Here is a 23,300-nt window from a genome sequence, read left to right on the forward strand (position 1 = left end):
TGAAAGTTCTTCAACTGCACGTATTTCGCTTGCAAATATAAATAATCCAGCAGTGTAGGCTTTGCTGCAGCCCTGTTTGCCTTGGCAGTGTCCCATTGACATGAATCAGAAGGTGGGAGCAAAAAAGCACTGGAGGCTCATCCTGAGACTGGTCTCCCCTCCATCAGGGAACCTGTCCGTGCAGGCAGGGTGATTGGGAGATTACTGGCACAGCCCACAAGCCTGGATTCACTAGATCTTTGCTTTTGGAACAGTCCTGCTTTGTTTCCTTGTGCTGTGCCTTTGGGAACCTTGCCTCTCCGGGCACTGGGCAGGAGAGGCCTTCAAGGAGCAGCCCTGGCTTTGCCTTTGGCTCCTTGAGAAGAAGGCAACTCTCGTGGTTCAAGTTGAAAAGCAGGAGGTCAGTTCTTAATCCTGCATCTCTGCAACTTTTGGCAGATGTCTGGGTCATACTGTACCCCTTAAGATTTAAAATAAGATAGAAATTAGGAATTGAAAAAAAAACAACCAAAGGCTTAAAGAAATAAGCAGTTTTAACTTGTGATGCCATCACCACTGTGAGTCTCGTGATGATTTGAGCTTCAAGGCTTTGATTTAATATTGATAACAGTAAAAAGTTTATCATGATATTGGGATGTGGAAAATACATAGGTTTAACTTTATTTTATTTTTTCTTAATTTCAGCAAATTCAGTGAAGCTAGAAATGCAAAGTGATGAGGAATTTGACAGGAAGCCCCTGATTCATGAAGATATTATCAGAGCTCACGATGGAGGAAGCAGCCTGGAAGATCCCTTCATTGGGAGTAACGAGATGGTGGATAACAGAAAGATGCAGGAGCTATCAAGCGAGGGAGGAATCCGGCTTCCCAATGGTAAACTGAAATGTGACGTCTGTGGCATGGTTTGCATTGGGCCCAATGTGCTAATGGTACATAAAAGGAGCCACACTGGTAAGCAGCTGAAAGAAAACTGTGGCGGTGTTGATGTTACCTGACAACTCTTATCTCTTCCCTTTTCATTCTTGGGGTAGCAGGAGGCTGGGGAGGGGGAAAATGGGCTCCGTTGGTTTTGTTTCTCTTCCTGCTTTCCAAACTCTGGTGCTGCTCTCTTGCTGGTGAGCATGGTGATGCCTTTACTTTGATTTCCAGCCTTTTGTTCATAAAAACAGTGCAAAAGTCTGGAAATTGCTTTTCTTACTGTTCTTGACTGGAGCACCATGGTGGGAGTCATTCTCTGGCACGGGAGCGGGTGGCTCGTGTTCTTCCTGTGTGTGCAGTGCAAAGCTTCTGAGCCTTTAAGAGGAGTCTTAGATGTTCTTCCATTGGAGGTGCTCACAGGTGGACAAGACCAGCAGCTTCCTGGCGATCTCACACTTCTTTTGGAAGTGGCTGGGCCTGGGATGAGCAAACTCTGCAGGGGACACTCATTACCCAGTGATCCTGATGGCAGGGAGGGCTTGCTGCTTGTGTGACAGCTCCCTCAGGGAGACCTCAGCTGAGGCACCCACCTGGCTCCCCTACACCACCTCAATGCCATTCTGGAGGCAGATTTCAGTGCTTGGTCTCTCCTAGCACTTGTATTTTTATTACCATTTGGAGTCCCAAACAGCTTATCAGGCTTGTGGGTTTGAGAATTTGAGAGGCACAGGGAACCTCTGCAATATGCTGATTGGGTGGGTCTTTGTGGTTTGAAAAACAAGGCCTTGAGCTTAAACTGGGGTATTTTGGGGATGCTATGGCTGAAATGGTGTGCCCAGGAAGCTGGTACTCACTCCCCTGTGCTGCCCACTCCTCAGGTGGGAGCAATAGTCATCTCCAACAGAAGTGGACAGGTGGTGCCAGAAGATGATGCTCTCTGGTCTTGCAGCAGTCTACCTTTGATTCAAAAAAGCACTTAAGCTTGTGCTTAACTTTTATGAGATTTAAGCACATGTAAGTCACCTGAAGGGCTTCAAGATATGCTTAACTTTGGATACGTGCTTAAATCTTATTAAGGTTAAGCACAGGTTTTTGTGGTGGAGCCTCAGTGGGTGTTTGTTGTTTGTATTTTTTGGGTATTTTGCTTTTTATCTTTGCTATTATTTAATGGTGTGAGAGACTCACACTGTGAAGATATAAAAAGAAAGGTGGAGATCTAGAGTAAGAAAGACTGTGTAATCCCTTTGTAAACCTGGTAGTTTGTAGTCCAGTAGTGTGCTCTTGATGGGCAAGAAATCAATAGATTTTCTGTACAGAGGAATAATAAATATATATTACATAGTTAATCTCCTCTATATGAGCTGTATTGATAAAAACTTGACCTAAGTGTGTAATGCAAAGCGTGGCAGTATCATTTATGATGCACTCATGATTTTAGACAGAAATTATGAGAGGGGGAAAAGCATTAGCTGGAGAATCAAAACCTTGATTAACAATTTGACGTCCTCTTACTAGAAGAGGGAAAGAGAAACCAGAATGTACCAGACTGAGTCTCCAGCTTTCAACCTTCCAAAAAGTTTTCACTGGCGCTTGCACGTATCTGAGCATATGTATTGTAGGTGCATCAGGGTCCATGTATTTGAACTCGAGCAGCTAAACTAGCTGTGCTAAATTTAGATTTAGGTACTTAATTAAATGGTCTGAGTTTCTGAGATACTGAATAGCTGGTGCATCTTTTAAAAAACAGGCAAGCTGCCTTTTTCATGTTAAAAGAAAGATGTGTAAATTCAAAGCGAAAGAAACAAAATCTCCTCTGCGTGCGGGCGAGACAGCCGTCTGCGGGTGCATGGGCAGCAATTGCATAACTGGTAGCTTTTTCCTTGGGGCTACTGCTGGTTCCTCAGAGAGCTCTGACTCTTTTCCCATCAGAGCAGAGGAGCTGGGATGTGCTGTTCTATACAGATGATTTCAAGCATATAGAAATGGCATTTCTTTTAATGCGCAGCTCGGTGCTCTGTTCTCAGTAAACCAGTTGGCAAATTTTGCAGAGGATTTTTTTTCCCTCCACTTTCTTTGTTTGTTTTTTAGTACATGCTGCTACTTTGCTGTCCACAACAGAAGGAGAAGTTTGCTTGGATTTCCACATCCTGGATTTTGAGGCATATTTTTAACATACTGCTGGTATCTGTCTTGTAAAGTGCAGTATTTTAAAATATATTGCCACTTCCTCAGCAGTGGGGCGTGATGGGCTGGCCCCAGCTCTGGAATGAGCCCTGACCTGTGGGTAGTCTGGTTTTGCAGCCCAAGGGAGAATGGTGGAGAGAAGGGAGGTTGTCCCTAGTGAGTGGAAACAGATGACATTCTTTATCAGCTAATCCAAGTGGCATGTACATCCCTACCTCTCAAAGCCAACTCAAGTATGTTTTGGGAGCTGAATCCTGCTTTCCTCTCCTCTTTAACTGCACACAACCAGAGCATGATCTGGCCAGTTGTTTGCATTGGCAGAAACTGAAGTGCTTTTCCCTTCCCTGAAAACCTGTCAGCATTTTATGTAAGTCACCCAAAATGCTGTGGTCCATAGCAGAGGCTGTAATTTGTGTGTGTGCTGGGATGAGTGCAGCTTTCCTTGCATGGGGGATCGAGGCTTGGCAAGAAGCTGTGCTGTGGGCTCTGGCTGTGCTATGCACAGAGAAGGGCATTTCTCCAGCCATGATTCCTTTGTTCCTGAAGAGCAGTTGTCTTCCCTGCCAGATTATGGTAGTTCAGTCAAACAGATACAGGGATGGGGAAAATAATCTGTGGCATGGGTGAGGCCAGAGTAGGTGAGCTCAGTGTCCCATCTCGGATCCTGGTGTGCAGTCACCTCTTCCTGTGGTAGATCAAGCTGGGAATTGCCCATTCATCCCTCAGATCGTGGTCCAGGTGATGCTCTGGGCTGCAGCCCTTCCATCATGGGGCCTGTGGCACTGCTGATTGTGCCAAGCACAGCATTTCTCTGAAAAACTGCTAATTGAGGTGAAGTGTTTTTGTACTCTGCCTGGGCACCAGGAGAAGGCCTTTCAATTTATTTGTCATTGCTGACAGAAAATAAATAAAATGCTTGGTGTGGGAATTGAGCGTGATGCAATCCCTGCATTAGTGAGCAGGGTAACCCCCTCCCTCATGTGCCACATCCTTGTGTCAGAAAAATAGCATGAGCTGCATTTATTTCCCTCTTTTCCCATACTGTGTTCTTTTGGTCCAAATTTCATACTCCACAGCACATTCCTTAAGTTGTAGGGTCTCTGTCAGGTTTTTGTTACTGCAGGAGATGACTTGGTCATAGAATATTGCCATTGGATACTCCAGGGATTTGTTCTTAGGGATGGAAAGGGAAGGGGGGAGGAACAAGAGGCAAATAATCCAGGTTTTCTGAGATCATGAGAAGGAACCTCAGTGATTTTGCACCTCTTTACGCTTTCTGCTGTGGGCCTGAATTAAAATTTCCTTGCTCTTTGTTTCTGGTAAAGCAGGAACTGTATTCTGCTATAGCTGTGCTGATACTTCTGTGCTCTGCAAGGCCCACGTGTTGTTCTCCCTTTTGCTGTGAATTGTGACCCTTTTTTTTAATCTCTTTTTTTCTCTGCTGTAGCATTCAGTCCCTTATCCAGTTCACTGCTAGATTTGGAAATGCTTTGTATTTCTGAGGGAAGGCTGGCATCATAGAATCATGGAATGGTTTGGGGAGGGACCTTAAAACTCATCCCATTCCACCCCCTGCCACGGGCAGGGACACCTTCCATGAGCCCAGGTTGCTCCAAGCCCTGTCCAAATGGCCTTGGACACTTCTGGGGACTGGGATTCCCCAAATTCTCATCCTCATTGTTGTATGAAGCACAGAGGTTAAATGCTTTCTCTGTGTGGATGCAGCAGCAGCACAGTGGCAAAGCCCAGCCTGGGCAGAGGCAGTGGGAATGTCAGCCTTGCCCCACTCTTACTTTGGGCTGCTGTATGTTTCTTTTAGGCTATTTTGGGGGTGTTAACTTCAGGATAGTCTCAGATCTTTGCTTGGACTCCACAAGAATTTTGATACCATAAGTCAGTGAAATGAGTTGTGTGCCCACGAGGGGGATGTTCAACCTCTGCTTTAGCACCCGTAGTGTTACAACTGAATTTATGCAACCCTGGAACTCTGAATGAAATTTAACTTTTATTCCATGCAGAGTTCAAGTTTTTAGGACAGAAGTAATAAATGAGGAAAAAGCCCAGTTGTGTTGTTCCATGTAAAAGGCTTGTATGCCTAACCAGCTAACCAGGAGCAAATTTAAACAAATGGTCATATAAACACATTTTGATGAACTCCACTGGATTGCCTTTCTCATTTTGCTGGCAGAAAGTGGTTTTTTTGTTTAATTTCTAATTTGTAACCTAGTGCAGCCTTCTTGTCTCTTGCAATGTTAATAGATTTGGTGCTGAATCAAAAATTTTAGGGCTAAATTTCTGAAAGTCCAGTTTTCTACTTAGGTTCTGATGTCTAACTTTATGAAAAGTCATCTCTTTTCCTACTTAAGCATTAAGGAAGGGAAGCTGAGATTTTTGAAATTGCTCTGGGCAGAAGGATGTGTTTTACTTGCAGTTCTCAATAACTAAATTCTTTTGATAGTTTTGCCAAGTTCACTTAAAAGATTTTTCTGTCTAAAGAATGCAGAATCATAAAGAATCATAAATTTGTGCAGAGGACAATTGGAAATCACCCAGGATTTCCCAGGAATTTTTCACGAGAGATTTGTCACTAGTGTTTTATAATAAATTGCCCTGTCTGGAAGCAGGTTTTTTCCAAAGAAAACCCCTGCTAAAATCACTGATTTCATGTGATGTACAGGCTGTTGAATGAATCAGAACAGTAAGGAGGTAGTTATGGTCCCTGGAATAACTAACAGAGAAATGGAGCAAAGTCTGCTGCTCTGTGTCTTATTTGGGTAAATGCAGGTTGGAGCTGACTGCTGTCACTGCTTTGGGAGCACTGCTGGTAATTCCCTTGTGTTCCTGGGACAGAGCAGAATCACAGCAGTTGCAGCATCTGATGGATTAGGAGAAATGTTTCATTTTAACAAAATGAATATTAACAAAAAGCTTATTGTGGAAGGGTGAAAATCGGTATTGTTAGTAAGAGCAAATACTTTCTGATGGCAGCATGGGCACAGTAATTTTGTATTAAGAGGCTGGAAAGGAAAAATCCCGTTTGAGAAGTACTTAAGCTGTACTTTGCATATCAAAAGTATCTGCCACACAAAAAAGGTTGAGTTCCCAGATACACATTTAACCAGGAGAGATTTTGAAGCCCCTCTGGACCTGGTTTTTATGTAGCAGGACTGCTGCTGTAGGAATTCCCTAACTGTGTTATTGAGAACCAGTGCATTCATTTGTGAGTCACTCCCCGTTTGATTTCAAAAGGACAAATGGAGGAAAATCTAAATCTCCTTGGTTGCCAGGTCTGTGGGCTCTACATCCTCAGACAAATTTCTGTTTTAATACAGAAAATATCTCAGCTTTGCAGCGAAAATATCAGTGTTTTGCCACTGGTCTGAGATTCAAAGAAGGTTCACTCATACTGAAACTTCTGCACAGCACTTCCGTGCCAAGGCGGGAAAGGAGTGCTGTTGTGCAGGGAAGCTTCCAATTAAGCAGAAAAAGGAGTTGGTTTGCTTTGTGAAACAACATTTGACACCTGTGAAATCTATTAGTAGGAAGTTCATCGGTTCATTCGCCTGGTTTCAGGTTGTATCAGCCAGCCAGCTCTCGTAGCTCGTGCAGTGAAGTCTCCATCCTGCTGTCAGATATGAAAGATGCTGTGAAAGAAAGGCCCATGTCTTGCCTGTCCTGTCTAAAGGGGGCCACTCACCATTTGTCTCAGGATTTGTTTACATGAGAGCAAGTTAACCTGTGCACTCAGATACCTGTGTAACTCAAGAGCAGTAATATTTCATTGCTGTTATTCATTATTAGTTTTCCTGGAGGAGACACAGCAGTAACGGATGCATGTTAACAGTGAACTGTGAGGTTTCAGCAGTATATTACTATAACTTAGAGGCAAATATTGAAATAATACCTTTTAATTAATATTTTATTTAACTGTAAAATGATAAAACTCCATGGATGTATTTATTTATTAATTTAATTATTCTCTGGCACAAGCCCCTCTTACAAAGCCTTTGGGAAAGATAATACTTGGCAGCTCTGGCTTATCTTGCCTCGTCCATTCCTGAAGTAACTTAGGTAATTAAATTCCCTCTGCTGGAGAGCAAGGGTTTTTAGGCATTCCTGGTTTTGTCTGGCTTCAGACTCTAAATCTGGAGTTGAAAAGAAACATCTTTTTTGTTCTGTTGGCTCTCCCTCCCCCTCTTGCCACTCTGAAAGTCACTGAGTTGGAGGCATTTCTGCACTGGTTTAGCTCAATAATAGAGAAGAGGTTTAACACTTAAAGTAGATGAAAAGTTTTTTGTAGTTACGTTGCAGTCACATAGTTTCCAGTGCTGAAAAGCATAAAGCTTGCTTAGCTGCCTTTCAGCAGAGTTCTTATTTTATTAAATCAGTGTAAGTACATAGAGTCAAGCAGGAAATACATAGCTGTAAGTGATGGAGAAGCACACCATGCTTATCATTGTCATTACTCTCTTGGAGTCGTGTGTGCTGCCTTTAATAGGTCCAGAGTTCTGGGTATGGCTGTGTTGCCATCACCCCCCAAAAACACTTTAAGCACAGTCAGGGACCATCATGTAGAGAAAAGCTGTGTTTAAAGACTTTTTGTGAGTGGATGTTTAGTTTGAAGTATGATTGATTTCAGCTTATGGATAAAACCTCTGAGTTTTCACAGAAAAGTGAGGGAGGTGAATAAGGATGTCAAGGTTGTTATGTTGTTACTGGTAAGTAATAATTCAGGAGAACAGTTCACAAAACTACCAGGAAAAGGCAGCAGGAGAAATAATTGGAACACAGTCTTCTCAAGGCATTGAAGTGATAAAAAAAGGCTTGTTTGTTAGTATCTGGGGTGGGCATCAGACAGCACAATTCTTGGAAAACCAACAGAATCTTCTTGCTATGCAGTTGTTACTGCTCTGTGCACCCTTCTATTGGCTAATGGCCTCTCAGATTAGCTGTGCTAAATGTAAAAGCTGCTAATCAATAGCACGAAGGTGTGACCAAAATTGCATCCCTCAAGCCTGCGGCTTAAACAAGGAGCTGGAATCGAGTGATTGGACAAAAGTGTAACAAACACATCAAAGCAGCTATTTACCCAGAATGGAGCCAGTAGGAGAAATGAATTCAGGCTGCCTTAAATAGATACAAAGGTTATTTAAGGTAAAGTGTGCTATTGGAGCGGATCTGGCTGTTGCAAGAGAGGAGCAGACTACGGGTGATTTTGTGGTGAGTGTTTTCATGTCGTCTTTGCCATCAAACTGTGGTGCAGTGGCTATTTGAATTCCTGACTGAAAGCTTTCAGCATCTTTAGAGCAGCCAGTTTTTGGGGGAGTAATACCTGCTCATATGTGGCCTCCAAAATGTCAGAGATAAGTGGGTGATGTACTGGGTAAAACGCAGTAGCTGCATAATTTTAAATACAGCAGGAGTAAAAGGAAAGACTTTAGACTTGGTAAGAAACGTGCTACCTTCTTTCATGTTGTCATCCTGAAACTGAAGCTATCATTCCAGAATACTCAGAAATGTGTCAAAGGAAAGGGTTTTGCCTGTTTTCTCAGACAGTGAAAGCAAAACAGAAAAGAAAAAAAAGAAAAACCCCATGTATTTTTCTACTGCAGTCTCTTTACAGATCTGTTATGGACATTTTGAATTGATGTAAAAGAAGATAATGGCTAATCAGATCATTTAAGTATAGTGTGGGAGTTTGAAAGGGAAACCACAAACTCTTTATCAATTCTAATGAGCTCGTGTTCAGAGTATTGGAAGAAGAGCTTTATGCTGTGATTTTTTTTTATTATTATTACTCCATAATGTTCTCAGTGAGACTGTAGGAACCTTAGTATCTCCTTGAGTACCTCTGTGGCGGCCTCAGATGTGATTTCCATCTCCCACATGTGAAATCAAGTTGCAGAGTATGGCATACACGTGGCACACCTTGTGCTGCCCTCCTGGCAGCATCATAGTCCTGGCAGTGATTTGATCCACTGACACAAGAATTGCTTGTGGACACCTGTAAGAGCTCTGTCCCTCCCTCTTCTTCCATTTGCATCTCCAGATGTGTTTTGGACTTCACCCTAGACAGGCATGTGAACTACTTTGATACAAAGGTAGCATTCATTTTGTCCAGCGAGGGAGTAATTGGTTTAAAGCAATTGTAAAAGGCTTTGAAGAGATGTGAGAAATCACAGAGTGTGTTTGTTTTTACAAGGTGCTTCAGGCCACTGAATTCAAACTCTGAAGGTCCCAGCAGGATCTGGCCAAGATTCTATAATCGATGATACGCTGAAAAATGTGGATGAGGTTGCTTACATCTGAAATCTGATGATCAAAACCTTGTTGAGCTGGGGCCCTGCTTGGTGTAGATATTGGGAAATGCTTTAAATTAGAAGAGGGTAGATTTAAATCAGGTATATATAGAAGAAATTCTTCCTTATGAGGGAGATGAGGCCCTGGCACAGGTTGCTCAGAGGAGCTGTGGCTGTCCCATCCTGAAAGTGTTCAAGGCCAGGCTGGAGAGGATTTGGAGCGATCTGGGATAGTGGAAGTTGTCCCTGGCCATGGCAGGGGGTGGAGCTGGATGGGCTTTAAGGTCCCTTCCAACCCAAACTGTTCTGGAATTCTGTGATGTAAAGTCCAGCTGCAGTAAGGCACTTGGATAAATGGCTAGCACCAGTATATGCTTGTGTTCAATTGATCTGCTCAGCAGGTGATCAGAGCTGACTACCTGTGCAAGACTGCTGGAACAGTCTCACTGTCCTCAGCAAATGTTGATATCGAGTGTCGTTTTGATAATCTTCCAGAAAGCCTGTGTGAGTTCATCAGGGGTTTTCCCCTAAATAATTTTTTTAAAGGTGGGGTTTTTTTAATGGACCCAATCCCCACTGTTTAAGGCAAATATGAAGGCTTAACATAAAAATAAGCTTTGGATGTGTGTGTGAGTGTGTGTGAAGACATGGGATGAAGTGATAGGGTAAGGACTAGGGTTTCTGTTAGTTTTTCATCAAATCAGTCTTTTAAATTTATTTCATATAGAGTGCATATTTGCTTGGTTTACAGTTTAATGGTGTAAGATTTTTCTCAACTTTCAGTACTGCCCAGAGCTTGCAACCCTGATCCTCACTTGCATCCATGCCCTCCATATCACTCTAGCAATGCAAAGCAGCCTTTAAAAAGGGCTATCAGTTAAAGTATAAGGCAAGCAGAAGGTTTGGTTTGAACCAAAGACCTTAACACCTTTGCTAAGGTCCAGTTATGATCAGTTCTGAATACTCATATGGATTGGACCTATTCTAAATATAAGTGCAAAACCACAGCTATGGATCTAAATTTTCAGCAGAGCTCATCTTTTATGAAGGTAGAAGCTCTGAGGTGAAGAACTTTCAAGAAAACCAGGAAGCATTGATCACCTCAAGGAAAGAGCCTCAAATCACTATTGGAGGCTTTGCCCATTGTGCAAAAGAAACGGCCTCTGACTTTAGAAGAGCCGTGTGATGGTGGTGGTGGGGACTGTACCCATGTGCAATGGCACTGGTACAGAGTGGGAAAGTGGCCTCTGTGCATCCTCCGATGTGTGTTGACAGCTCTCTCCCTTCCCCTTCCCTTCCAGGTGAACGCCCCTTCCACTGTAACCAATGTGGAGCTTCTTTTACCCAGAAGGGGAACCTGCTGAGGCACATCAAGTTGCACTCTGGGGAGAAACCGTTCAAATGTCCCTTCTGTAGCTACGCCTGCCGGCGGAGGGACGCCCTCACAGGACACCTCAGGACACACTCTGGTGAGCCCACCTCGGCTTCTCCTCACACCTCTTCCTTCCTTTATCACTACCGTCCCAGTGCAGCAGGTAGTGAAAACAAAGCGTAGCTCTGGGTCCCTACCGTCCTCTTCAGAGAGTGCAGCTCTCAGCTTTGGGAAAGCCTTGATGTGAATCAGAAAAGTTGTGGTTCAGCCACACCTCTCCTTTTGTGTAACTGAGCTCCTCTGCTGATGCTATCGCATTTCCCTCTCAGTGTCTCCTTGGGTGTATCCCGGCTTCGCTGGCAGATTGTTTTGACATTCTGGGGCCCAAAGTGGCTGTGAAATTCCAGAGATCACAAAGAATAACTGTGGGCTCTTGGAAGCCGGCTTTGCAGTTCATACCCGTTTCTTCATCTAATAAATGCCATATGCTGGTTGAGTTCAAACTTGTTCATCTTTCAAAGCCCTCTAAATTGCATTTTTGATTCAGTTAGATCTTGCTGTAAAGTCTCCTAGCTCATGGCAGCCACGGCACTCACCCTAGAGCTGAAGGTGGTCAAGAGAGACTGGGTTTCTCTTTCCTTGTTAAGTGATAGGATCATGTCTGTATCAATTCTACTTGATACAGTTTCTTGATGAGTTGATGAGAAATACCTGTCTCATAGCTGTGTGGTGTTGGAGCCCCAGCAGTCAGGATCAGCTGTGGTTTTAGTCCCTCTCCCTGCACCAGGGGACTGCATTCTGCTCACTCACTCATCTGTGCAGGACTCCCAGTAAGATCTTATCTCCTGAATGTTCAACTGGTGTGTTTGGGCCATTTGTAAGAGGCTGTGTGTTTAATTGTTGAATGAGCAGAGATAATGGGACTGGTGGCAAGTGGCAGCATTAGGAGTAAACTTCTTTGAGGTGTTAGCAAATGTGTGACTACTGAAATACAGTGGTGGAAATGCAACTGCAGGCAGAAATCCTGCATGAGTTTCCTGACCCTTTATATGTATTTCTTCTCCAGAGTCAACCTCACTTCTGTAGGTGTTTTTCTTTCTGGAGCATTGAATTGGTCTTAGGATACAGAGTTGCTTTGGCATTTCCAAGAATAGGAAAGGGTAAGCTAGTAAGCTTCTTCAAGCAGATTTGGGAGCATGCAGGATGCTGTATTGATGGCAAATGTGAAAGAAAGCTTTGAACTTCCAAGGGAGTACAAGAGTTGGGACCAGGTTGTGAGAGAAATGCTTGAGCTGGATTTGATCTGAAGGTCAGTGGGGAAAATGTCTGTGGAACTGTGAGCTGCAATTTTCATACATCTGACTATACCTGAAGTTTCAACTGGAAATTTAAAAAGAAAACAGGCCACAATGCAAATGTTCACAATTGAAACAAAAAGGGAGTTGTGACAAAAACATATCCCATATTACCAAACACAAACATTGCAGTTGGAGACCTTCTCACAACATGAATATAGATTTTGTTACCTGCCATTGACAGAGATTGTTCTTCCTGTGTGAAGAACAACACGTGGCTGACGGTTCTGTGTTTTGCGTGAGGATGGAATGTCAAGGTGTGGGATTTTCAGAAGGCACCTAAGCTGCTTAGCACGAGTTCCCTGGAGCTCCTTCCCTAACTGACTTAGCAGTGCTCAGCTCTGCTCAGTTTGTAATTTTAGGCTTTGTTTTCAATGGAGAAAGTGTCACCCCTCTAAGCACTCAGGTACAGCAGCTTTCAGCAGAGGGCCGGCAGGAACAGACAAATGCTCTCACAGTACTCTCCAAGGCAGTTCTTAGAATTCTTAGCATTCACAGGTGAAGAGTTAAAACCTGGATAATTACCCTAAAACCTGCTGTCCCCCTGCACAAAGGTGAAATGCCACTCTGGCCATGGAAGTTAAGGTCTGTCTCTGCCATATAAGCAAGCTGGGTTGGATTATGCACACCTGGATGATGGAGAAGAGGGGTGGATGTCCCCAAGGGACTTAAAACAGTTTGATATCAGTGTGCTGTACAAGCATGCTGTGCTTTCATAAAGTACACATCAAAGTCACTAAGTAGGCTTGGAAGGTGGAGCAGATCCAGCAGCTGTAGGGAAGGTCTTTTCCAACCCAAATAATTCTATGCTTCTGTCAATGTTTGCATCTTCTGCTATTTCTGACCAGAAAAGAGGATATTGGATAAAATACAGAAAGAAGAGGTTGAAAACTGTTTTGAAATAGGAGACTTCAAGCCAGTTTCAATCTGGTACACCTAGTGTCTAAATTGAGGTGAGTCTGAATATATTTTTGTACGAGGAAAGCTCTTTAGATCAGATCCTCAGCTGATGGAGATTGGAATTACATCCTCTAAGTAAGGAAAGTACTTCTGTTTTACACCAGCTGAGAATCTGGTGCACAATTTCATGAATGCAACATCAATTCCCTTTTTTTGAATATTCTTTGGATATTCTCTGAATATTTTTGTATATTCTTTTCCTACTTAAATAAGAGTTGTATAAATTAAAAAAATACCCAAGCAAAACCCCTTAATCTTTTCTCCTTCCTAAGAAGGTGTAAACTGCTATGGAAGACAAATTATGCAATGAAGGAATTGATGAATTCTGTCTTATTTTTTTTTCCCCCTCTCAGTTAGTTTGACTTGTGGATTTCAGAGCACTTTGCTTGTGTCCCCACTTAGTCAGTGACATCGTCTCACTGCTGCTTTTTAGTCAGTTCTTCCTGTGCTTAGTGAAGTTTTCGTACAGTACAACAGAAAAGGTAAAAAATAAGGAAATGTAGATGCAAACAGAAATTAGCAGAAGCATCTCTGAGATATGTGAAATAGCCAATACTTACTACTAACATAAAAATAATGACCTTTTTTTTCTGTGGATTGATGTTTGTTCATGCTTTTTAATGTTATTTCCTGTTAGTTTGAAAATGTTTCTAAGCATCATAATCTACATTTTACCTCCTCTTCTTGTGCAGAATCTTATCTTACTGTGTAAGTGTTCCCAGGCCAAGTGGTTAACAAAATATTGCTTCTCATCTGTAATGCTGCTACTGCTGTTTAGCCCTAAATAATTAAGGACTTATCGTGCTGTGATTTACTCCTGCAGTTATTTACCTTTTAGGGACATAGACAGTTCTGATGAACTTTATGTCTGTATTTTCCTCCCACATGCAGCTGCTTTGGTTTCAGGAATATAATGATGCCTTCAGGACATCAGTAGGATAATGCCTGGGGAGAGATTCATGCTCAGAATTACACTAAGAGTGGGCAGGTACCTCAAGGTACTTCCAGGACTTTCAGGTGTTGTTTTCTGAATTAACTCCATATTTCCACAACCCAGATAATATAAGAGAGGTGCCAGAGAGGGCTTCCAGGATGGGAATGTAAGGCTGTGCACTGCTGGAGCAGAAGTTGGTCGCTCCTTCCTGCAGGATGCACTGGATTAATCAGCAGGGATTGGCTTCACCTTGCCTGGCTTTTGCTGTTTAAAGGGGAAAAACATCCAGAAAAAGCCAGTCTGCTGATGGCATCCACAAAGTACCTTCTGTCTCACCCTGAGACATGCCTGTCTTCTCCATCCCCTCTGGAATTGCACAACAAAAGAATGGTAAAGACAAGCTACATGAGAAAAAAATTCTGCTGTAGGCAGTTAATGAGCAAATCCCAGAAGTTTTAAGGAAGGGCAGCAGAATCTGACAAGTCAATCTGATGGTTAAAGCCATTCAGATGTTGGCCTCCATACTTTGAAAGGTATGACAGTTTTACCCCAAAATGTTGATGCTCTTTTACCCCAAAAAGCCAGGCATCCTCAGATGGGCACATAAACTTAGCAGTTAGGTTTTGGCATGGATTTCTCTTGTGTCTAAAATGGAGCTGAGTCAGCCCTCCCCTCATAATGCTATTGTAAACATAAATGCTCTGACAGTGCTGGAAAAAGTCAAGGCTGCAGTGATGAGCAATGTGGAAGAGCCCATAGCAAACACAGGCACCTCAGTTTGCAGAGCAGGACTTGGGCAGTAAGTCAGAAATGAGGGATGGGATCACTTGCGAAGGAGAAAACAAAACTCAGAATAGGTTTTGACTAAGTGAGCATCATCCATCCATTGCACTAAGTAAGGATGGTCCTGTGTGCCAATTGTTTAGTGCTTAAAAGGCTGTCTCATCATATGTGTCCACACAAACTGTCCACATGGACATTAATTCTGGAATTTCCTGATTTTTCTTTTTACTTGGCAGCTTCAGTCATGTTTGTTGCTGTGGGAGTATCTAAGTGTTATTCATATATGAAAGCAGTTTTACTGTCTCTTTCTTCCTAAAAAAATGGGTAGTCAGATTATTATTTTTTCATAGAAGATTGTCCTCACAATACATTTTAAAATTTGCTTTGAAGGTACTGCTTTCCTGTCTAGAAAGTGTCCCCTCCAAACAATTTTTTTGCTTTTAAGAAATATTTTTCTTCCCACTCTTTCTCTTGCATTGCTGCTGCATGTTGTTTATTTCTGCCCAGCTCTCCAATAGCACTGCACTAATGGTAGCCCTTTATTTGCAAAAGAAAAGCAGAAAGCCTTTGTTTTGAAAAGAAAGGCTTAGGCAAAAGCTCCCAAAAGCACAATCTTAGCAAACCATGTACAGTGTGAAAGATGAAAGGCACCTATAATTAAAAAAGAAAATACCCTGTTCATGGAAACTCCTTCCATATTTATTGGTTAGCAAATCCATCTTTCTCATCTCTTCTTGTCCACGAGGACTTTGCTTTCAGCCCTGCCTGGGTGGCAGTGAGCCCTCCCAGGTGCGCCCACACCCCTGGAGTTGGATGGCAGACCTGAGGTGCAAGGAACCTGTTCCCCAATCCTGATGACACACTGGCCTCAATGCATGTTTGGGAGAGCCCCACTTCTGAGCAGCTCGTTTTGGCTGAAAAATTGGATGAACAAATGCTGGAATACACAGTGCTGTCCATGAGTTCTCAGCTGTGAAAAGCCAGTGAGAATTACTGAAAGAGTGGCAAGGATGGTTATTAAGAATAATGAAGTCAATGTTTTAAACTGCTCTTTTTCATCTTGAGGGAACTTTTGCCACTATTAACATCTCCACTCTAAAAAGGCCCAGTATCTGCTCTGTAACCATGTTTTTGAGGATGGGAATGTCATAATTAGATGAATCTTGTGATCTGAAGTTCTCATTACACTCTGAACTGGACTGACTCAAACACTTCGTGAATGGGGAAAAAAATTCAAAGCAGACACATAGGGTACAATCTGAAAAATCAAATGTGTATGTGAAGAGGCAAGGGGATATTCTGCATACAAATGCCATTTCTCCAAATAGGTTAGCAAACAGCATCTTCCCTCAGTTGTGATGAGCTGGTGGGTATTTATGCTGTTGATCTGATACTTAAAGCTCTATTTAATCAGGCAGAGCTGCTCTTCCTCTCAGGTTTTCTTATGCTGTTTCAGTTAAACTCAGTGGAATTACCCTCGTCACAAAATCATTTGGGGTTTTTCTTATCAGGCTGCGGGTTCCAAACTGCTGTGAGCATGTGCGCAATCCTGCAGCAGCTCTGCTTCTCATTACTGCTTCCAGCACCTTGAGGCCTTCACTCCATGCTGGAGAGAGCCTAAAATCTCTGATATTCTGCCTTCCATTTATTTCTGTGTGAGTTTTTAGAGGTGAGCTCAGAATGTGTACAGGGTGGGAGTTTGCTGTGCCTGAGCTTTATGCCCTGGGGATCCTTGTTTAAAATTCAATCCTCTGTGGAGCCCTCTTGTATCCCATGCTTTGCTAGAGCCCCACCTGGACCTGATCCTTGGAGTGAAGGGGTCTTCTTCATTTCCAGAGCAACTACTGTAATAAATACTGGTATTTATAGCCAATACCAATTAAGGTATTGGCTATATGGAAAAGTTATCTTTTATGTTCAAGATTATCTCAATGTAGAAGCTTGGTCTTATCTACAGAGCATAATTACCACTGAGAAATCATGAATCAAAGAAATCTTTGATTTAAAGATGCTGTAGGATCTTGATCATTCCAGGAGAAGCACGTTTGGTCTTTGTTCTCAGGGCAACTTGTGAAAAGATATGGTTCCACCCAAAGCAAGGAATGTTCACTTTTATGTTTTTGTCTTGAAATTCCATAAAGATTACCTCTTACCTGCTGTAATTTAGGAATCAGTCTTTAACTGTTCAGTGCAGGAAATCTGCTTTTGACAGATGAAACAGAGAAACAGGAGGAGTGGTCCTGGCAAACAAAGGTAGATGGGCTGTGTACCAACTCACGAATCCCTCTCTTAGGGATTAGGTATCAACTTTGTTTTCCCCCACTCCTGTCTGGAGTGTGTGATTGAGACAGCAGGAGCACATGTCCTGCAGCTGCCTGTGTCTTGTGGTGTCCCAATGCAAGTGGAGGAGGTGGTGGCACTTTCAGTGCCTGGGTGCTCCCTGTAAATTGGCTGCATAGGGAATTCCCCCTCTCCTAGAGATCACAGGCACCAACACCATGGGAACATTGTCATTCTTAGTGTCAGTTCACAGCAAAATCAGGTGCTAAGGTTTGTCCTGGTGTCTGGGAGAAGGTCCCTCCTGCTGCCTCTCCCAGTGGACCATGGCTTTGCCAGATCTAGCAGCAAGTCCTCTGCAGTGCTTGGAGGTAACAAGGCTCTTGTTCAGTCAGGAGCATCACAGTGTAAGATTCACATGGGGTTATCTCTCATGAACTGTGACTGGTTCATTCCTGATGAAATACCCATGCAAGGATGGAAGCTTGTGTTTGGGATGGAACTGCTGCCATCAGTTTTCTGTGTGTCTCCTGTCTCCCCTCCATGTTAGCAATGCACATCCTGGCATCTTTACCTGGATTCTGTCCCTCTCTGTGTTGCCTCAGGCCACATGGAATGGAACAAAGCACCTGGTCCTGCCCTTCTGGGCTACAATTTGGAGCACACACAGGCCCCTCTCTGCTGCTGGGTGCTGCCAATTCCTAGGCCAGCCTTGCTGTTCTGGCACAGCAAACAAGACAGTGCTTTCTGTTTCCTCTGGGCTTTTATTCTGCCACACAGCTATATGTGGGATTTCACTGGCATCAGAAAAGCATGAATGTGGTAAGACTCCTGCATGTTGAGCAGCAGTGCTTCTAAACACCGTGCCTAACCTGTTTTTTAAACATCCAGAGAGACTGTTTCTGTTGCCTCCCTAGGGAGACAATTCCACTTCCCATCTGCTTTTTATAGCTGTGACTCTCATCCTGATATTTAACCTTAACTATTCTTTCTTTTGGTGTAGATTATTGCTCTTTCTAACACTGTCTTTTGTGACTGTGAGTTATTCTTGTGCTCAGTTTACACGATGATAGGCTGTAGTTGTATATCTAGCATTGATTCTGTTCTAGTCTGCCTTTATCTTCCAATCCTCCAGTGTCTTTTTTATTACTAATTTTGAATGTTTTTGCTACCCTTATTCACTCGTTTATGAGGGAACTAAATTACAAAGTCATTTGATGCTTTGGAAACAGGGGCCAGTACAGATGCAGACCCCTTAACCTTATCTCTGCCTCAGCTGCCTGCCAGTAAAATGGAAATAAAGAGCATTTCTCCACCTAGTTGAGATGGTGAGAGGGCAGCACGTGGGAATCATGGCAAGGCACAAACGTATTGCTGCGATGAAGGTCATGTAAGTACATCACAGAGTACTCCGTGGTGCTGGTGCCCCAGCTGCACAGCACTGTACATGATCTCCTTAGGTTTACTTAGCCTTTGTGCAGTAGTGAAACGAGATAATTACAAAGTGGAAGGAATAATAACTTTGTATTGTTGCCATAACCACTGAGGTATTAGACCCCGAGAGCAGCATGATTATCTCAGACACAATAGTAAGGTGATTATTAATAATACTAAAGGACTTACTACTTAGCCTGCAATTTTTGCATCATTTCTTTAAAAACCCCTATCTATTCCATCAGCCCCAAGCCTGTGTGAAGTTGGTATGAGTTGTTGCCTCCTTGTTATCTGTTTTTCAGTGATGAGAAAATGAAACAGGAAAACCCCCATGAGACCCAATTTGCAAATTCAGGGACCTAAGCACCAAGGTAGCTTTGTGTGCATCACTTGTCTTTCTGCACCACAACTGCTGCGGACAGGCTGGCAGGTGAGACTCTAGTAGCTCAGGTATTTAAAGATCTGTAGTCCTTTACTCCTTTCAGTTCCAGCTAAAAACAGTTGCCTTGTTCTTCTTGTCACCAGGGATTGTTTCAGAAATGTGGTATTTTTATGCTCAAGTTAGCACATGTGCATACAAACCCTGGATTTAAGGTGCAGGTGTTGCATCTGAGGGATTTGGGTGTCTCATTGTGTTAGGATAAGCTGGAGGGACATGATGCAGCACACCAGGAGCCCTCCTGCTCCAGAGCCAGCTACTGAGGTACCTGCAGTGGGTTTTGCAGACAGAGATTCAAGGGGTGACAGAGAACTTTTTCATGCAGTTGAGATGCAGACCTGGTTTTGACATGAGCAAGCCTCATCTCAGCAAAGCCAAGGCCACTTCTGAGCAGCAAATATCATAGCAGCTCTAAGGAGCAAAGTGTTTTGGTTCCTTTTTCCCCCTGAGAAAATTATTTTCAGGGCAAAAAGCTTCTGCATATCATCTCTGGGGACAGGAGACCCAGCATTTGGAGCTTTTGTCAGTTCTTGAAGGAGTTTGTGAAACCTTTCAGTTTGGGAATGTTTGAGCTTGGAGCCCAACAGTGGTGTGAGGCCTTCTTTCATTGATATCTCAGAGCTGTGCTACAGGGCAGTGTGACAGGGAGAACCACCCCTGACATTTTTGACAGCATATGTTTTAAGGTGTAAAGAGGTATTTTTGCCATCTGGAAAGGAAGCCAAGAGAAACTAAAGGGGGACAAAAATAACCCATAACCCACGCCACAGCAGAGTTTAGGAAAGCTGCTACTGATATATTCTCCTGAGCTCTCAGCAGCCTGTAATTATGAATTGGCTTACAGCTAAGATATTGATGGATATCACTCAAGAAGGAAAATGAGAATGTCTAGATTTTTTTACAGTGAACCTGTACTGAACTCTGTGTGACTCTCCTCCTATTTATAACCCAGAGTGAAGTTCAAGGAAACTTGTCCTGGAGGTTTCCCATGAGAGGGAACTGTTTTTACCTGACTAAAGCTCTCTGGATATTTTCCCATTTTTTATTTGATCTAAGTGTGAACTTTCTCCACCCTCTGCCCCTCCTTCCCTTCTGGAGTGGTTAGAGAGGTTGATTGCAGCCAGGATTACACAAGAGATGCCAGTTGCACACATGTTTTGCATAACTGTGCTGTGTTGATTTCAGACAGGGTGCCCCAAGTTCCCTCCCTGCCTTGCAACAGCCAGTCGAGATCTCTATCTTCATTCCTGAACTGGAGAAATGCTGGTGAGGCCCTGACTACTGAACCTTTGACAAAGAGCACCTGGATGGGACAGAGCTATCCCTGTGGAATAGGGATTTTCTACCTAGAATTTGTTTGGGCTCTTTGTATCAAAGGTGCCAGAGTTGTTCTGCCACTGGGAAGGGCTGCAAGTGATCTGTGCCAGCTGCTCTGTCTTAAGGGAATGTGCTCCCCAAGCACATGTCCTTTCCTTCTATTCCAGCAAGAGGCATGAATGTTCTCATGTGCTCTGAGACAGCCAGGGACCTCTCTTGGGGAGAATCCTGACTGGAAAATTGAGACAGGCTTGTCCCAGTGTTCATTTTGGGACTAGTTCCATGTGGCTTTTATCTTTAGGAGCAGTGAGGTCTGCTTGATTTCAATGAGAGTTAGGGGCTTTGACAGCCTAAGCCCTAGCCTGTGTTCCAGTTCCTTTTGGCAGGAAATAGGTGGATCCTTTCTTCCTCCTGCCTCATTTATTTGGAGTGCAAGTCAGACCAAACTGCATGGGGCTTTGACCAGCCTGGTCTAGTGAAAGGTGTGGGAATGGGATGATTTTCCACCTCAAACCATTCTGTGATTCTGTGACAACAGCACAGGGTCCCCCCCAGCCAAACAGAGCTGGGGCTGTTCCCAACAGGTGTTGCCTCGTGGGACAGAGCTGCCCTCACAGGTAGCCAGAGCCCAGATGATTTAAGGACTTCAAGATATTTTTAAAAAATAAATCACATGCAAAAAAGACACTGCAGAGAATCTGATGTTGAGATTTTTATATAGAAAAGTGACATGGGCCATAGACTCTCTCTCACTTGGATACCCTTCATGTGCCTGCTTTTTGCTTGTTTCCTTGGAGACAGTGTCTTGTCTGAGAGCAGTTAGCCTTGGCTGGGAAAGGCCTGACATTTCTGGTTTGTGGGATAAAGCTGTGCTGATGAATTTTCCAACAACCACAGAGGCAGGATTTGGTACAGACATAAGCAGCTCTGAGCAGGGTTATCATGTGGGCATCTCTAATACCTCTCTGGGGACACCCCTGAAGTCCCTGGTGTGAGAGCAGGGTTCAAAGATCCTCGAGGAGAGCCCAGCGATCCCTGTCCCTCAGGTATCAGAAACGTTTGACAAATTTCTCCCTTCCCTTTCCTTCTTCCAAAGAGCTGAGTCAGCTGGACTGGCATGTCTGGAACTCTGTGGCACCAGAGCAGGCAGTCTGCCAGCAGCATTACACACTGCATCCAAGGGAACACGTCACTCCTCTCTCTCTCTCTTTTTTTTTTTTCCCTTTGCAATCCCCACCCTCTCCCTTTTATTTTTCCTTGTTGATCCGTGTAGGTGAGTCAGAGAAACCTGCTCATCCACAGCCTGTTCCTTCTTGCCAAATCCTGGAGCAGCACTCCCAGTTCTTGTTGGGTGTCAGGAATGGGTTATGAAAACAAAAACTGATACAGTCGGTGTACTGGGTATGGAGCCCATAGGGTAAAGGCACACTGAATGTGCCACCTGGAATGGCTTCCTAACAGAGTGATGCTTTTTGTAGGAGACACCTTATTCTGTGATTCATATATAATATTAGTTTTATTCATATAAAACACCAGGGTGGAGCAGGGAGATTATTTAAGGCATAAATTGGGGAGAAAATCCATCTTGATTCTGAATTTTGAAGCAATGGAAGAATGGAAAATTTCAAGTAGGAAAACAGGGAGTTCACGGAAGTGGTTTTGACTGACGTTTTGGTATCAATTGTAGTTCTACTAATCCGAATAAATTCCATGGATATTGCCACATTTCCTCAGAGTGTACACTATTGATGAGTTTCTGACCCCAGGAATTAAAACATCACAAATCTGGCTTCCCATATCAGATACTAACAAATAATAGCACAAGGTGATAAACTGGCCTTTTTATTTACCTTACAATATTTATTTCATGAGTGGGAAGGGAGTGAGTGAGCAAACATGCAAGGTAACTTTTCCTTTTTGGTCAGCTGACTCCAGGAAGCCGGTGTCTAACTTGGGGTGAAACTGCAGGTGTTGGTAATGCTGTAGGGCCAGGTGTGTCTACTATCCATAGCTACATTTCCATCAGGCAGCATCAAACCTTGATTTTTGGCACCTTCTGTTGGAATGAAGCTGTTCAGCTGCAAAGGATAGATCATTCACCAGGAAAAGTGCTTTGTTGGACTTTTAGGTGCCATAGTAAAATGTCCGTGTTAGCTATATTGTGAAAAATGTATCCATTATGTTCATATGGTCTTCTACAAGCAGAGAGTTTGTTCCAAGAGCTAAAAATGAGCCAATTTTGAGAGGCTGCAAGTACAGCTCTGGCTGAGAAGCATGAGATTTCTGCCTTGATCAGCATCAAGTGCTGGAGGGCAGGCCCTGGGACAGGATCACACCATGGTGAAGAGAAAGCAAAGGCCATTTTGTGTCAGGTGATCAAGAGGACTTTGTGTCAGATCACCAAGATGACTCTTGGTGAGACACAGTCATTTCTCTGAGTTCCAGCCCAAGAGAAGAGGAGAGAGGAAGGTCTATTGCCCAGCCACCTTGTGCAGGGGAGAAACCCAGACGGCCAACAAAATGGGGCTTGACACAGGCAAGACATCAGTGTCACAGTGGGAATGAACCCAGATGTTCTAAATTCCCATCTGCTGACTCAGTTACAAGACTTTGCACACAAATTAAAAGAATAGATATTAAAAAAAGATTTTTTTCTTGATAATGAGGAACAAGAAAATTTACATCTTTTCACTCTTGATCCAAACTTCTGGGTGAAATCTCCTCTTTCAAAGAGCTTAGTGTAGCTTTCAGTGTGATTTTTTTTTTTTTCATCTGGGAATGTAGTTAAGTATATTCAGAGTTTCCTAAATTCCTGTTTTTATAGGAAACCTTTTTAAAGTATTTCTGCATGCTTATAGAGCTATTTTATGTTGTTCAGCTTTTCTGTCTTTACTTTCAGCCTAAGCAGTTGCTTTTTCTTTTCTTATTTTCTTTTTCTTCCTTTTGGTTTAATTTCACACCCATATTTAATTCCCTTACCTTTTGTCAACTTCCCTTTCAGTCACAATTAGTTTCTGAATCTATCCAT

General features: G+C 43.2%; 1 protein-coding gene across 7 annotated transcripts in view; it reads left to right on the forward strand.

The window, feature by feature from the left end:
• Positions 1-23,300, forward strand: part of IKZF2 (IKAROS family zinc finger 2) — a 118,252-nt gene that overhangs the window by 60,970 nt on the left and 33,982 nt on the right. For 4 of the 7 annotated variants that reach the window (XM_071434332.1, XM_071434331.1, XM_071434330.1 and 1 more), the window contains 2 exons: positions 685-951; positions 10,703-10,870. In XM_071434332.1, the coding sequence (XP_071290433.1) occupies positions 685-951; positions 10,703-10,870 (435 nt within the window). The remainder of the gene's footprint in view (positions 1-684; positions 952-10,702; positions 10,871-23,300) is intronic. The other 3 variants (XM_071434333.1, XM_071434334.1, XM_071434335.1) reach the window with 3 other exon arrangements.

Source organism: Agelaius tricolor, unplaced genomic scaffold (assembly GCF_023055355.1).
Source record: "Agelaius tricolor isolate 1412-34295 unplaced genomic scaffold, bAgeTri1.0.p SCAF_10, whole genome shotgun sequence".
In the NCBI taxonomy this organism is placed as follows: Eukaryota; Metazoa; Chordata; class Aves; order Passeriformes; family Icteridae; genus Agelaius; species Agelaius tricolor.